The sequence below is a fragment of the Dermacentor variabilis genome, chromosome 6 (assembly GCF_050947875.1).
Source record: "Dermacentor variabilis isolate Ectoservices chromosome 6, ASM5094787v1, whole genome shotgun sequence".
NCBI classification, from domain to species: Eukaryota; Metazoa; Arthropoda; class Arachnida; order Ixodida; family Ixodidae; genus Dermacentor; species Dermacentor variabilis.
The window spans coordinates 12,280,089-12,295,650 of record NC_134573.1 but is presented as its reverse complement, the minus strand read 5'-3'; the positions used below and the strand labels follow the sequence as shown (position 1 = coordinate 12,295,650).

The 15,562-nt window shown below is 47.7% G+C and overlaps 1 protein-coding gene across 6 annotated transcripts in view; it reads left to right on the top strand.

The window, feature by feature from the left end:
- LOC142584627 (uncharacterized) overlaps nucleotides 1-15,562 on the top strand; it is a 105,343-nt gene that overhangs the window by 82,388 nt on the left and 7,393 nt on the right. For all 6 annotated transcript variants that reach the window (XM_075694777.1, XM_075694776.1, XM_075694775.1 and 3 more), the window contains one exon: nucleotides 8,236-8,345. In XM_075694777.1, the coding sequence (XP_075550892.1) occupies nucleotides 8,236-8,345 (110 nt within the window). The remainder of the gene's footprint in view (nucleotides 1-8,235; nucleotides 8,346-15,562) is intronic.

Sequence of the window (15,562 nt, the reverse complement as noted above, 5' to 3'; positions counted from 1 at the left end):
GGGCCAGTATTTGCATCTGCTAGAGTGTTTGTGCTCTAGTTCTCTGTGCAAGTACACTTCCGAGGGTTATTTCACATGACTTTTTCTCTTTGTTTCTTTTCGTGTGTGTGTGTGTCTGTGTGAATTGATAAAAACGCCTCAATAATCTATTTCTCACAGGCTGCATACCATGAACACTAATGGAGCCCAATCCAGCCAGTTGCGAATTTTTCATACGCGGTTCTACACTGTTGGGCACCTGTTTAGGTAGAAACATAAACATGAAAAATGGGATGGAATATTCACTTTGGTACAACAAGCATTGAACTCGTAAAATTATTACCTTGATTCTAACCCACTTTATCACAATCAGTAAAACACCAAATTTGTTCATTCGTCGACTGAAACATCTGACGTTAGCATGAAAGCTGAACTACTGTACTTACTTGTGTAATGAATGCACCCCCAGATTAGTCACGAAAAAAATTTTTTTCTTTTTCCTCACGCAACAAACGCACCACCGACTTTGCTACTGTATAGTCTCATGATCGAACAGCCGTGCCATAGTTTTTTGGAGACGCTACAATCTTTGACTCTTGCGCTTGTGTTTATTTCCTCTTGCAACCTCGCCAAGACATCAAGTATGGTCTCAGAGATTGCACGTTACGACGGTAATTTCTTAGGCCTTGCCCTGGTGGCAGCCCTTCGCCTCACGATATACTGTAAAAACTGGACCATAGGTCTGACCGGAATATAGGTCGATCCCCCAACTAACGAATTCTAAAAATGAAAAAAAAATATATTTTTCCATGGCAAAAGTACCGAAAGACACCCTTACCTTGAAACAAATGCAACTCATGCACAATAGTGACAGTATTTATTTAAATGCTGCTCGTATGTGCACCCGGCCAATTTTTAACAGTATCGCACGACCATCGACCCATGTGCTTGTCAGCACCTTATTAACGGCGCTGAGCAGCGAAACAAACGAGATACACGCATGTGTACAGGTGTGCTTACTTTCGCTATTTCACCGCTCTGTGCCGTGATGATTAGGTGCTCACAAACCCGCTGGTCGATGGTCGCGCGATACTGTTAAAAATTGGCCAGGTGTACAGTACACAGAAGGGCACGAACTGCGCAAGTGCTACTCCGAATCATAGCAACGCCTTTTATCAGAGTCGTCCGAACTAGAGTCGGATGACGAGTGCTTCTCGCTGCCCAGTCCAGAGGCGTGCGTGATCTCTACCGCTTTCAAACGTGTGCATTCGGCAGTCACAGGCAGCGATCTTACACGCAGCTCTCGGACGAGCTTCGCAACCTTGTCTTCCAATTCTGCGGTCCGCCCACGGAATGACGTTTTCTGTTGGTTTGCTGCTTCTGCCTCCACCAGTACCGAATGCTCTTTTCGGATACTCCAAATTTGTGCTGTGCCGCGAGGTTGCCGTGGGCTTCCGCGCACTCAATCGCCTTTTTCTTGAAGGCGACGGTTTCTTGAAGACTGTTGGCTTCTGCTCATTTTGAAACAAAATGTGAAGAACCAGCCTTTCACTAATATAACTTTGTGACAATGTAAACGCAAATTGGCTGTGCCACAATGTCGCCACGCCGCGCTACTGGCTCTTTATTAGGCGGCTCTTTACTTCACCCGCCCATTGTTGCAAGACTTCCGTAGTTCTTCCGCCACTGTCCAATATATAAGACGGGGGTCGACTTTTCGCAATGATTTTTTGAAAAGAAGTTAGACTTATATTCCGATTTTCAAAGTATAAGGGGGGGGACGCGTCTTTCGCATCGCGAGAAATTGCCAAAATATTGATTTCTTTTTTTTTTTACATTGCATTTTCATTTTCTGTAACCCTTTTTCTATCTGATACCCAAATGTCATCACTGTAAACCACTTAGAAGTGCTCTAAAAATTCGTTTTATCAGCCAAGGTGGCGAAAAATCTCACGGAAATCAAGAAATAACAGCGTTTTTCAAGCCACAATATCTGGAACGGCGCAACCGAGCTCCGCAATGTTGGTCTCGTTGGAAAGCACATTTCTTCGTCTTCAAATTTGGTGCTTCAGCTATCGCCTCCGTACAGAAACAAGCACACAAAAAGCAAATGATTGAAGGTCATGTTGGAGTCTGCGATTGGTCGCGCCCGCCACGTGACTCCAGCGCGGTTTGCTATTGGTCCGGCGCTGGCATCGTCTGCTCGGCTCGTTGCACCGTGCGGGTCTGGATGTCTCCTCTCGCCGTAATCTCGACGTGTCAAAACGGGCCTACGCAGGCATTGCGGTAGTGTGGCCAATCCCTAAGTTTGTGGACGTCTCAGACCCATGGCAAAGTATTCCGATCATCAGCGACACGGACTACGCGACCAAGATTCGTGTGCGGAATCCTCGCACATAGGCCTTTCAGCACACGGTGTTTCGGGATTCATAACCGAGCACATCGCGCATGCAATCCTCGTACCGCGGCTAAGCATTTCGCCCATAGGAGTCTCCGACTCGTCGATCAAGCACATCGCGCGCGGACATCTCGTGTCCTCACCTAAGCACGTTGCGCACCGGCGCCTTCGACTGCGCGACTAAGTACATCGAGCATTGCCTCCTCGAGCCTGCATCTAGGCATTTCGCACGTCGGCACCTCCGAGTGCGCGAATAAGAGCATTGAAGGTCGACTCCTCGAGCCTGCGCCTAGGAATTTCACGCGTCCGCACCTATTGTCACGATAGCTCGGAACAATACCTATCATAACCCTCCCCCCCATAAGAGAACCTCATAAAGAGAACCTCATCATGAGCTCTGTTCACTAGGCCTCTTGGGTTGGCACAACATCTGGCGGCAGAAGTGATCGAGGCATCATACAAAAGTACAATTCTGGAAAGCACCTAGCAGCTGCATATCTATCACTAGCTCTCTGATCCTATGTTCCGCAGCCATTGTCAGGTGAAAATGACTTGGAAGGCTACTTACACTCAGAGCCTTCATTCGGTAACATGGTCAATTCTACCAAATGAAAAAATGCCTCACTGATTGTAATGGAGACTGCTATCAATCAGGCAGCCTGCAGGTACAACACTGGAACTATATTCATGCCCATACAGAGTACTGCACCTCGATTTGAAACCCAGGCACCATGCGCTTTGTAGATCATGGTGCCTAATAAAGTTTCTTGTGCTAGTTCAGTGGCCAGTGTGCTATTATTTTGAGTGTGTGCATTCACACATTTAGCATGGCCATTCTTACAAAACATAGAGCTTAAAAATGGTGCCATATGTATTGCTGTAGATTCACTTTAGCGAAAGCTACATTTGTTTGAAACTTCAAATGCATTTATTTCAGTTCGATGTTTTTGCACACTGTACTCTGCCTTACTGGTGTCTTTTGTGGGTTGTTTCTGTCCAAAAATGACAAGGGTGGTATAATTTTATTCGTATTGAAATTATCTGGAGGGTGACGCTATTTTTATTACTCTTGCACCGTCATGAAAATTACATTCAGGTACAGTCGCCGACTGATTTTCTGGACTCCAAAAATTCGGACATACCCGATTATTCGGTCAGCTTCGCGGCACCGCCATTCTCCCCATAGACCATAATGTATAACAACTGCCCAAAGTTCGGACACGTTGCAACCCCTCGTCTGATTTTTCGGACGCTCCTTGAGCCAACTCGATCGAGAGAGCATCATGCACCGACTATGACCGGCGCATAGTTCGACTTGCTGAACGCCATTTTTGTTGTGAACAGAGCCTCCTTGCTGCCCCACGAAGTGGCGCTACTGGAAATCCCCGCTCATCGTCATGGTTTCTGCCTTGTTCGATAGAGTGGCTCTACAGCAATACCGGTTTCAGCTTAGTAAGCCATGTCAAGACAATCTAGCAGCTAATTTGTTTCTTCGCGCACGACGCTGCGAGCAGGCTACGTTTTTCGTTTGTGCGACCGGTGTCGGAACGGTGGTGTTTGCTTTGTGTGCTGTGTCGAGGTTTCAGTGATCCAACGCGGCGTACGGAAACATCGCGTCAAGTGTCTAATGGCGCCGACAGTGCCCGCGCAGACTTCGCTGGGGAATGCCGGCAAGCGGGTGCCGGGAGGCCTAAGATTTGTCGCCTTCCGATGTGCTCCCTACTGATGCGGAAAATGTTCTGCCGAGACCTGCGCAGTGGTTGCATTTCGATTCCGGACACCGTCTCATTTGACAGTTTCACAGGTGCCGACACTGCAGTACTGACATGCGCAGAACTCAACGACGGCGAGATCATTCGTCAGGTTTCTGCTGCACCGCCGGACGATGACTTCGAGTCGGAAGATGACGCACAATGTGCTACGCTGCCGTGGCATGCGGAGCGTGCACAAACAGTGACTGTGCTTTCAGCCACCTATAGTGACCGTTCGACCTTCTCCGAGAGTCAGGCTTATCTGACTGCGCGTAAACGGAACAGCGTGCAATGGCGCATTAACGATTTCTTCAAGGCTACTGCCGAGCCCGAATAAGCGCGTGGAAATAAAGGATTTCATTTTTTTTTTTAATCTGCTTTTTCGGACACCTGTTTATTCGGACATTTCCGCAGTCCCCGTGAGGTCCGAATAAACGGTCGGCGACTGTAGTTGAGTACTAGCGACATAAATTATGATGAGGAGTGCTTTCGTCATTGGGCTAGTACCGGGATGTCGCTGGGGGGTCTCAAATCGTGTCATGCATTTACCTCGATTTCTCGGTTACTAAAGCTCTGTTCGCGATTATATTGACGCCTTAGACGTTCTAGAGCATTGCTTTATCACTTTAACTTGACCTTCTGGTAACCTTTAGTGTCCCTTTAATATGCAGGAATGCTTCTACAGCTTGGTCGTTCCACTGAATGGCGCTTGCATTAGTTCCCGATGCTGCTAGTAGGCTGTGCAGCGGGTGAAGGATGTGGGCACACTTCAGAACAAACCTATGGTGAAAGTGTACGAGTCGCAGGAACTCTCGAAGCTGGCGGATGGTTTTCGGCTGTGCAAACCATCGTACTGCTTCGACCTTGTCCTGATGTAGTTGCACTCCCGCGCTTGAAATGCTGTGGCCCAATAATGGTAGTGGCGGTACTCCGAACAGACACTTGGCCGTATTGATAACGATGCCGTGCTCTGCCAGTCGCTGTAGCACGCAGCGTAGATGACTCTCGTGCTCTTCGGGCGTGCTGCTAGCAATCGGCAGGTCATCCAGGTAAACCTTGCAGAAGTCGAGGCCCCGGACAACACCATCCATGAACCGTTGAAAAGTTTGGCCTGCGTTCCTTAAGCCGAAAGGCATCCATAGAAATAGGAACATTCCCAACGACGTTGTTATTGCAGTCTTGGGAACATCCTCTGGTTCCACAGGTAGATGATATGCTCTCCCTAGATCTATTTCTGAGAAGATGTTGGCTCCATGCAGGCAAGAGTGAGGTCGTGGACGTGCGGCACTGGGTAACGGTCCGGTACAGTCACACGGTTTAGTGCCCTATAATCCCGACAAGGCCTGTTGATTTGGGGACCATGTGCAGAGGCAACACATATAGGCTAGATGAAGGGCGTACTATGCCGAGTTCCATCATATGGGAAGACGCCGTGGCTGCGCGTAGACCGGTGTTCATGTGATTTCTATGTGATGCTGAACCTCCTGTTTCACTTCGGCAAATGCTTGTAGCTGTTGTGTCAGCTCTGGGAACTCTTGTACTATGGTGCTGCAGCGCGATTCTCCGGACGGACGGAGTAATGTCGGGCTGAGAGGAGGACGCAAACACGGCTTGCCTTGTACCACTGCACTACATACAGGATCCTGAAGCCGCTTGTTGCGAACATCAACCAACAGACCGATGTATTGCAGAAAGTCAGCGCCCAATATGGCGAACTTGACATCAGCGGCTATGAACACCCATTTGCACGTTCTGTTGAAACCCAAGTTCAAGGTGAACGAACAGTGTCCGTATGTTTGTATCACCGTGTTATTGACAGCTTGGAGTGGTGATGTACTAGGGTTCTTCCATTCAGTTTGTGGCGCAGGTAACACGCTCACCTCGGCACCTGTGTCGGCTAAGAAACGAGCCCCGTTGTTGCGGTCAGTAACAAAAAAATACCGAGGGACGACTTGAAGGCAACGTAGAAGCACTGGTCGCCCTCAGTGCTTGCTGCGGTCGTTTCCCGAGGGTGCGCAGGGTGGAACACAGTTACGCGCAGCATTTCCGAACCGCCAATGATATCGGCATATATTCTGCCACTGAGGTTGTGATAGCAACGTGTTTGGCTCGCTTAAATTTTGTGCTTTCCGGCTTGTGCACAAAACTAACATCTCGGTGAGTCGAGAAATATCATTATCTTTGCGCATTTGCTGAAGTTCGTCCTGAGCCTGTGGTGCTCGCACAGCAGCCAGTGATGTGGGCGTGGTGATCGCCATGAGCCAATCTGCAAGCTCAGATGGCAGGTAGGTCTTTCTGCTCTGACGCAGTGACAACCAAGCGGACAATTGACGGCAGTTTTTGCAAAAAAAGTTCTCAGAATAATGCTCCATCTACAGTGTTTACTGTTTTGCCGCGTAATAGTTGCATGTGCCGCAACAGCTGACTGGGAATACAGTTGCCAAGGTCCGTGTCGCGAAGCAATTGCTGTAGTCGCTGCGACTCGGGGCGAGGGGTGGGAGGGGGGGGGACACGCCAGATGAGGGTTTCATTTAGCATTGCATATGCTTTTTCCGCAGGCGGGCCAAGTAAAAGATCCTGTATTTCATTGGCTATGGGCGGCGGAAGACTGCTTACAACGTAGTGGTATTTGGTAAGGTCTGCTGTGATGCGTCATGGTGCGAACTGCGCTTTTACTTGAATAAACCGTAGTGCGGGGTCCGCAGTCCAAAAGGAGAGCAGCTTACCATTGACTGAAGAAACTGTCGGCGTAGCGTTCGTCATCAAAGTCGAAGTCATAGCAACATTGATGCTCAACCCTGGTGGCTGCCGATCACATCCGAGTCACCAGTGTTGGAACGCGCTGCTAGGTTGAGCTAAGCGAGTATAAGAAACCACGCGTCCCAAACAACTGAACTTTTATTCACTCCGAAGCTCGTGAAGAAAAGTCACGTGGTTCCTCGTGCATGCAGTCATGGCATTGTGCATGCAAGGGCCATCAGTTATATCCAACATACGGTGAACAAAATACCATTGGTCATGGTGTTTTTTTTTTCCCCCCTCATAACCCTGATGCACAAGTTGATCCTTTTAAGTCGGCTCATCAAACAACCAATATGTTACATGTAGTTGGACTCCAGTGTAGTACAGTGCAGTCCATCTCAAATAGTTATATATAGTCAAACGAAACACCTTCTTAACAAAGTCCTCAGGACTTGGGCATTATCCAGGTCATGTAAAGGAAGGGCACCGTACGACTCGCAGCTTAACCATGTTCAGAAAAATAATAATTTTACCTCGCATAATTTCGGGAGAGATTGCCAAAACGGTGGCAATTTTTTTATGCTCTTCTTGTCTGACCGACTGTGCAATTGCAGCCAGCCTTATTGTATTGAGGTTCACGTCAAAGCACAGGATTCGAATGCCGCTATTGTGTACTTTGCTGCCAAAATTTTTTATTTGTAATATCTACATCAATGCTGACTTTGTTGACATTTGTGTCCTTTTCTCTGTATATGGCATTGAAGACATCGGTCGTCAGTTACGATTACATAATCACGTTGCCACCTGTGACAATTTTGTTGGCTGCTGCACACGCTGATGTGCTACAGTAAGCAGTGTGCGCATGTATGTAACAATTCTGTGGAACAGTAGAGTGGAAAAGCGGTGGGGTGGAAGGGGGGTATTCTGCAAATGTCCACCTAGTGGACTTGTACACTTCAATCGTCGGGGGCACCTAAATTTTGTTATAGAGGCAAATTCATTGTGGCTGCGGTTGTTAAAATGGTCACAATACAGTTTGGCTGGGACATGATCCATATTTTGTTGTGCATGCCCCAGCAGACACCACCAAAGCCATGACGCGTCCTGCAGTGAGTGGTTTTTATGGTATGGTGGAATGGTAATTTAGTAGCATTTAGTAGCATTTAGCAAACTGCAGTGCTTCATTCATTGGTCTTTTGCTCTCATGGTGCCAGTGCTATGGTGAAAAGAAAGAGCCCATCAGTTGTTGTCTCATGTGCAAATATGTATCACTGCCAATCCTGCGTGCACAGGACTCTTCATTTGGCAAACTGGTCGCACATTGGGCATGCTCTTAAGCGAGGCCTTACTTTGTTTTTTGCCCAGGTGGGGAAAGGTGGCGGGGCATGTCGGAGGAGGACAAGCGGCCTTATGTTGAGAGGCAAAACGAGGAGAAGATCAAGTACGAACAAAACATGGAGGACTACAGGCGCAAGGTAAGTGTATTCACTGACACTTATATTTTGAAATGGGCAGGCAGCAACAGAGGTACCATAACGTGGTTGGTACACCTCCTTTAAATCCCGGAAAAAGAGATTCAAGGGCCCTTATAACATCATTTCATCATCTATTGTCCCTTAAGGACCCTTTTCAGTGTATCACATGGGGGGGGGGGGGGGGTGCAAAAGCATCAACAAACACTATGGTCAACTGCTTGAAAATAAATGTGCTCCTTGAAAACTGGCGTGGTAGGCAACTTTTGAACCTTCAAAGCAACAAACTCTGCATTAAGACTATGTCACTGACACAGCCTTTCGGGTTAACAATCCTTTTCTTTTCAGTGTTGCCAAGCGATGCAATTGCCATGTCCACATCCTTTGACAGGCCAGTTTCAATTGCAATTGGCAACACAGGCAAAGCTGTTGTTTTGCTTAGGGGGGGACACGGGTCTTAAGGGGGGGGGGGGGGCTACCCTGGAGACCGAACTTTTTTATTTTTAAAGATATCCAGATGAAACTTTCAGGGTACGTTCACACCACCGAACTATGAGGAACTGCAAAGTTTCACGAAGATATGTTTATTAGTTCCAGAGTTATTGAGGTCTAACTAGGTGATTCATGTATATGCCTGAGGAAGAGCCTGGAGAAATGCCAGGACATCGTAGGAAGCTGAAATTCACTGTGTTAATTCCTTGATAGATATCCCAGGGGGCTAAAGAGCCCTTTTCTTTAATTTCCCCTCCAAAAAAATTTAAGACAACATTGAATTTGATGTAGCCAGTAATGACCACATTCATCAAAAATTAATTGCTTATTATAAATTAAGGGGGGAGGAGGGGATCGGAACTAACTTTCTTGTTTCTTGACAGAAAGGGCTGAAATTTGGCACACACACTGCATACTGCTAGAAAGAGACAAATCTAAAATTTCATAAAGATATCTTCATTAGTTTTTGTTTTATAAGAATTTATAAGTTCCTTGCTTGTGGAAAGCCTGGCACAGTAACGAAACATGATAGGGAGCTGGGAATACTTTGCATGTTTGCCCAAATGTCTAATCTACATCAAGACAGTGTTCGATTTTTTTTTTGGTGCACTAATAATTTTTTGTTCAACATAACACGCACCTGACTGTGCTTCACTGCATGGAGCCATGTAGTAATTGTGAAATAATTAAATAATGGAAAGATAAAGAAACATTTCAAGACTGTCTTTAAGTACAGCACAGCTTATGGATCACAGCAAAACAAACTGGACCAAAATCGGCCCAGCCATTGTTGTGCTACGCTTTCCACGAGCGAGGTCATTGACAAAAAATACGCAACAGAGAAAACTGGCTGCAAAGTTTTAAAAGCACTGCAAATTTATTAAAAAGCACCAGGGCTGTAATATTTTGATTCATTGCTGCCAGGCATCTTCTTGCACCTTTGCTTCTTTGTTTGGTGGGCTTTGGATGCCTTCTTCAGGCGTTCCTTATCCTTTTCTTGAGCCCTCTGGACGGCAAGGGCACCAGGATGTACACCCAAGGTAGCACACATTTCTGAGTAAGCTCTTTGGCTCCCTGAATTATATTTCAAAATTGCCTCGTTTACTGCTGTCTCTACCGCAAAACGTGAGGCATGCTCATCCTTTGACAATGTTGACCAAATAACTGAGTGCAAGCTTTCAGCTGCATTCTGGGTCCTTCCACCCTTGCAGCGCTCCAGCAAGTGGACGTCTGAAAGACGTTGATACAAAGGCAGCATGGCTTGGGAAACTCTGCTCATAAGCTTGTATTTGTGAGCAGGCTGTGGTTCTTTTTTCGCTTCTGCTGCTCTTTGCTCACACCAGCTGAGAGGGCCAGGGGGGCACAGCTCATGGTGGGGGTCACTGTCAGTAGATGACACGTGATAATATGTGGCCATGACAGCTTTCTGCATTGCAGCAACATCATTAGTGTTCTTGCTGATAGCCAGGCCATAGTAGTTGGTGAGCTTTTTTATCAACTGTTGTGTGAGCCCACCTTTGCCACCAAGTGGTTCCCCTTTCTTGGCCTTGCTCACAATGGAGCGAAGGCCAGTGCCCATTCTTTTTTTCACATGGTTTATGCAGTCTTCTTTTGTGACTGCTATAAACCCATATGGCTGCTCGTCTCGCAATGCCTGGAAAACACGGCTGTCTCCATCAGAGATGACTGCAGTATATCGCAGGTCGTTCTTGGCCAATGAACGGCCAAAAAGCTGCAATGCGGCCTCCACTTCCATTCGCCCAGAGCCAACTTCAGTGTTCTTTTGACACTGGTGCTGCTGCCTCCACTGAAGGTATGTGGGGTCACTCTCTGCTGGGCCCAGGCTACACCCAAGGCAGAAGTTTGACAGGACAACACTGTCCAGCACAAGCCCTGTATGAAATTCTGTTATGCATCCAACACCAATGTGGGAGCCGTGACCACGCGTGAGCCAAGTGCCATCATAAATAACGGTCACATTTTTAGTGAAGCCAACCTCCATCTCGCTGTACACCTTCTTCACAGCAGCTACAGCATCTATAAAGATGTTGTTGGCAGCCTCCCCTGCAGCAGGCTTGAACAGTCCCTTCAAGTGGCCCTGGAATGTTTTGTGGTGCAAACCACGATGGGACACATTCATTGTGGCCCAGAAATCGTTCAGGGCTGTCTGCCCTTTGCCTATTGCTTGAACAGCTTGCATTGAGCGAATGTTTACATCAAACACCCTTGCACTTTCCTTCCTTTGAGAGGACCACTGGGACTCAATAGGGCCACAAGTAGTGCATGACAGCACCATTTTCACTGCCTGACCGAGCCTAGTATCGCAGTGCACACTCACAGAACGCTGTTGGCATCTTGTGCACAGAGTTTTGGCGATCAAAGAGTTAATCGCGGAAAACTGCGCAATAATGTACTCACTGTCACAAGGGGCCGAAATTTGTTCTTGGCCTTGCTGGTCCATCAAACTGAACTTCCGCTCAGTTGCGGACACTGCGCGAAGGGAGTGGCGAACGCTGCACGCCTGCGCTTCTGCTGTCACTGCTGAGACGAAATGCGGCTCGAGGCGCGCCTGAATCGTGCAACGTTCGGGCGAAGATTCGTCTGGTGAACCTTGAGTCACCATACTGTAGCTCGTCGACGGTTGGGGCTCACTCGCAGGTTGCGCGTCCCTGTCCCACGATGCGTCGGAAACAGGGTACACAGTCTCTGCTGGCGATGGTGATCTTCGACCCGCGTCACCTCCAACGACGCGATCTCGGTTGCCGACGCACGCGGCCGTACGCACAGGTGCGAGAGCCTCCGTTGGCACGTCTTCCGGTGGCTTGGTTATCGGGGTAGATGGCACAGGGCGATTGTCGGCTTCGCTGCTGGAATCGCGCGGTGCAAGATAGCACGGCACGTTATCCGCGTGTTCAGTAGGGTGCTCCGCTGGCCGCCGTCTTTTTCTCGCCGTAGGAGGCTTGCGCTTCCGTTTTCCGAAGGCGTGCTTCGTCAAAAATTTCTTTTCGAACGAGCGACGATCCATCACTGATCTGAGAGCTTTCAGAAATCCGAATTCTGCGAGTGTCAAATGAAGACCAACGCCGGCGTGGTTTGCAAAGCAGACAACTGCGGCCGGCCGTGGTTGCCAGCTTGCCCGCTGCCGCAGCAGCAACCAATGGCGAGACGCCTTTCAGCGCGGGAACCAATCGGAGGCCCGCTTTCATCGCAGGGCCCGTGTGACAGCCTCTAGCAGACCCGCGCTTCTTTTGTGTTTGTGTGTTTGTTACAAGATGGCGACGACCGAAGAATTCAGAAACGGAACGGCGAAACTTCGAGCTTTCGAACGATACCAAGATGGCGGCGCTCGGTGGCGGGAAAGACGAGTTAGGGCTCCGCGAACTGCGGTGATTTTACGCGATTTGAAGCTGCTTTCTCGCCCTATACACTGATAAATTATTTTTTTTCGGGCACTTTTAGTGCGTTTTCAGCCAAACCATTTTGATACAATGTAGATTAGGCATTGCAGATACCGAAACGCGTCGTTGCCAAAAATCGATATTTTTTGCGATTTTCGCGATCTGATCCCCGCGTCCCCCCTTAACTGCACCAGCTTTCAAAAAAAGAAGCCTGTTACCCCCTGGCAAAGTCATTCAGGAACAGCATTAAAATAACGGCATACAAATCTGAAGAGCGGTTCTTGAGATATCACCTTCCCCAGCCCTACTACTGGCGAAAAAATCCATTCCGAGAAAACAGGCCTTAAAGTTGAACACAGGTGTTTCTTTATTAGAAAGCTTCTGGGGAACTTCTAATTAGCTCTTGCGGCTCCAGGCACACTCAATGTGTCGGATTTTCGACTGGCGACAGCCGAAAGCACAGTTCCAGCCGCCACTTACGGGGAATCTCCGATAAGTGACTGCTTTCGGCGGGTAGCTGATAACGAAGACAGCTTTTGTCGTTCCTCCTCCGCGCGACATTCAGTTGCCACTTGTTCGGCTTCTGTGATCAGGAGCGTGTTGACGTGCGTTGCCCTCGACGTGTTGCTGGCCGCAGGCATTGCTTGCGCGGCCGTAGCGTCGGCAGCTGCCGTTCGCTCGCTGGCGCATGTCGCTGGGCTAGTTGCCGTCACTGCCGATTCATTCGACACCACTTGGGCATCCGAGAACGTCGCTTGCATTTTTTTCCCGAAAGCATGAGCCGTCGCGAACTTCCGTCGACCGCCAGCCATCGTCGCGTTGCTACGGCGCACTGGACTGCGTCCAAACCACGTCTAACATGGCGTCTCGCATTGTCAGGGAAACGAAACTCCCGGTCGTCCTATCAGAGATCAGAATTTACCCCACGTTGTGCAAAGGCGCCAATGCCGTGCGAGTATTCCCCCTTTTTCGAAAGCGTGTACTTCAATAGTAGCCAGACTTGGTGCCCTTTTCAGACTAAAAACGGTATGTAGAAGAATGCAGCTTTTGAATGATTCTAAGATGACCGCGCTGCAGGTAACGGTTGGTGTAGACGAAGGCATTGAAATCGGCTCTTTTCGAGGGGCGTTTGCGAGCGAAAGCGGTGATGAAGCTGACTTTAGAGCGCAATAACAAAATAAGTGCTAATCAGAGTGCATTATTATTGCAGCAATAGCTTCTCTAGGACGTCTAGATTGCGAGAAAAGTTGTTACAAGAAGTCGATTCTTTAAAGATATTTTTTGGGCCAGAAGACCCATGTCTCCCCTTAACAAGGTCACTGAGATATTTGCAATTGGCAGGCAACCATCTTGAAGGTAATAAGCCTGGTTTGCGACCGTCATCTGTAAATACCGAACAGAAAAATTGATTGAAAGATTTTGCTATCAAACTTTGATTGGTTACAGTTTCCCCGTCAATGTAGAAACTGGACAAGGGCTGCTTTTTCGAAGAAAAATGACGCCAGAACTTTGCCAGGGAAAACAGCAAAAAATTCTTCAAAGACACACTTTGATAGTGTTCCTTCGCTTTTCTAATGCTTGCGTTTAGTTGCAGACGTATGTCGGAAAGTTTACTGGCATTTCCCTCTGTGGTATATTGACGGTGCTGTTTTCTTATTAGTTTAGCCTTCCGTTCCAGCCGCACTATCTCCTTTGTAATCCATGGGCGTGTGCGCTGTTGAATGCTTAGTCTTATTGGAACAAAGTCCCTGGTGCATTTTAAGACTAGGTTCCTAAAGAATCACCACAGCTCATTCACGCAGCCCGTGCCCAATTCAGAAAAAAGTATGAAATCGGCCAGTGACCTATCCATGGCATCCAATATGTCAACGTCCTTGGCACTGCAAAGGTTTTGAACGAGGAATCTTTTTTTCTTGGTTTCAGTGGGGCGGCCAAATTGAACTGTTAAAGATATCATTTTGTGATCAGATATTCTGTCAAAAATATGTACTTCGGGATCACGACTGAGCACTGCATTGCTTACAAGGAATAGATCTAAAATTGAAGCTGTATCATTCTGACTTTACGTGGGCTCTTTTACTAAGTGAAATAAATCATGGAATACTACGAGGTCATCAAAAGTTTCAGCAACACTAGAAAGGGGCTCAGGAAAATCGGCACTCCAGTCGACTGAAGGCATATTGAAGTCGCCACCCAAGAGGACATTACAAGAATAGCTTTTGCTAGAATATAGGAATTTGTTGAGCTTGAGAAAAAAGTTATCTTGAGTAGGGGTAGTAGAAGCCTCCTACAATTAAAGTGTGCCCGTCCAAATGTACTTTAATGAGGACGCACTCAATTGCAGGTATCAGGTAACCTATACACCAGTAGTGTGACTGTTGATAAATAATTGCAACACCACCACCGCGCGAACTTCTATCTTTACGATGAATTCTGTAACCTGGTGGTGTTACTTCCTCGTTGGAGATATTGGGGTGAAGCCAAGTTTCCGCGTTTATAAGAACATGTGGCTTGTGTGTTAGTATTATACTTTCAATATCATCAGATTTATTAACGATGCTACGTGCATTAAGGTTGATGAAACGAAGGGGCTTTTGGGTATCAGTTTGGATTCATTGTGACTGGTGTCCTTCTTCAGTTTGTCTGCCTCTGGGAATCCTTCTGTCACTTGTGCCATCCCATCTGAATAGCTCGCCATTAATCCTAATTTTGTCATACAATCGTTACACTTTTCCCCCAGCAGCTCTAATTTCGAAGGCACCATCCCAGAGTTTCTTTCTTTTAAGTCTTGCGGGTGCTGAGAAAGAAGCTTTCTGAGAACGAAATATCTTTATTTTTCAGTTTTAAACAATTCTGTAGTACGGCCATTTTCTCACTGTGGTCAAAAAGCTTGATTATAACTGGGCGTAGTCTAGTCCCGCGTCTACGCCCAATCCTATGAAGTCGTTCAGCTGACGAAACTTGCACACCAAGAACGCTCTTAAACGCGCCCTCTAGCACAGCTTTCTTCATATCGTCATGAGTTTCGGCAGCTGTTTCTTTGACCCCAAAAACCAGGAGGTTGTGCCTCTTGAAACGATCTTCTAAATCGACAAATTTGCCCTGCAACTTCTGCACGCTTTTCTTGAGGCCAGAGACTTGTCGATAGGCCTGGACGCGTTGACACCCAGCAATCGTCATGGTGTGGCGGTGTGTGCGTGCAGTTTCCGTAGGAAGCTGCTGTGGTGATGAACAAAGACGCTGAATCTTGCAATGCGCCGACCGCTGTCATGCCAAACAGGAAAAACTGCGTGTAAAAAAGCAACGGGTTGGTCATGTTGACTGGCGGCC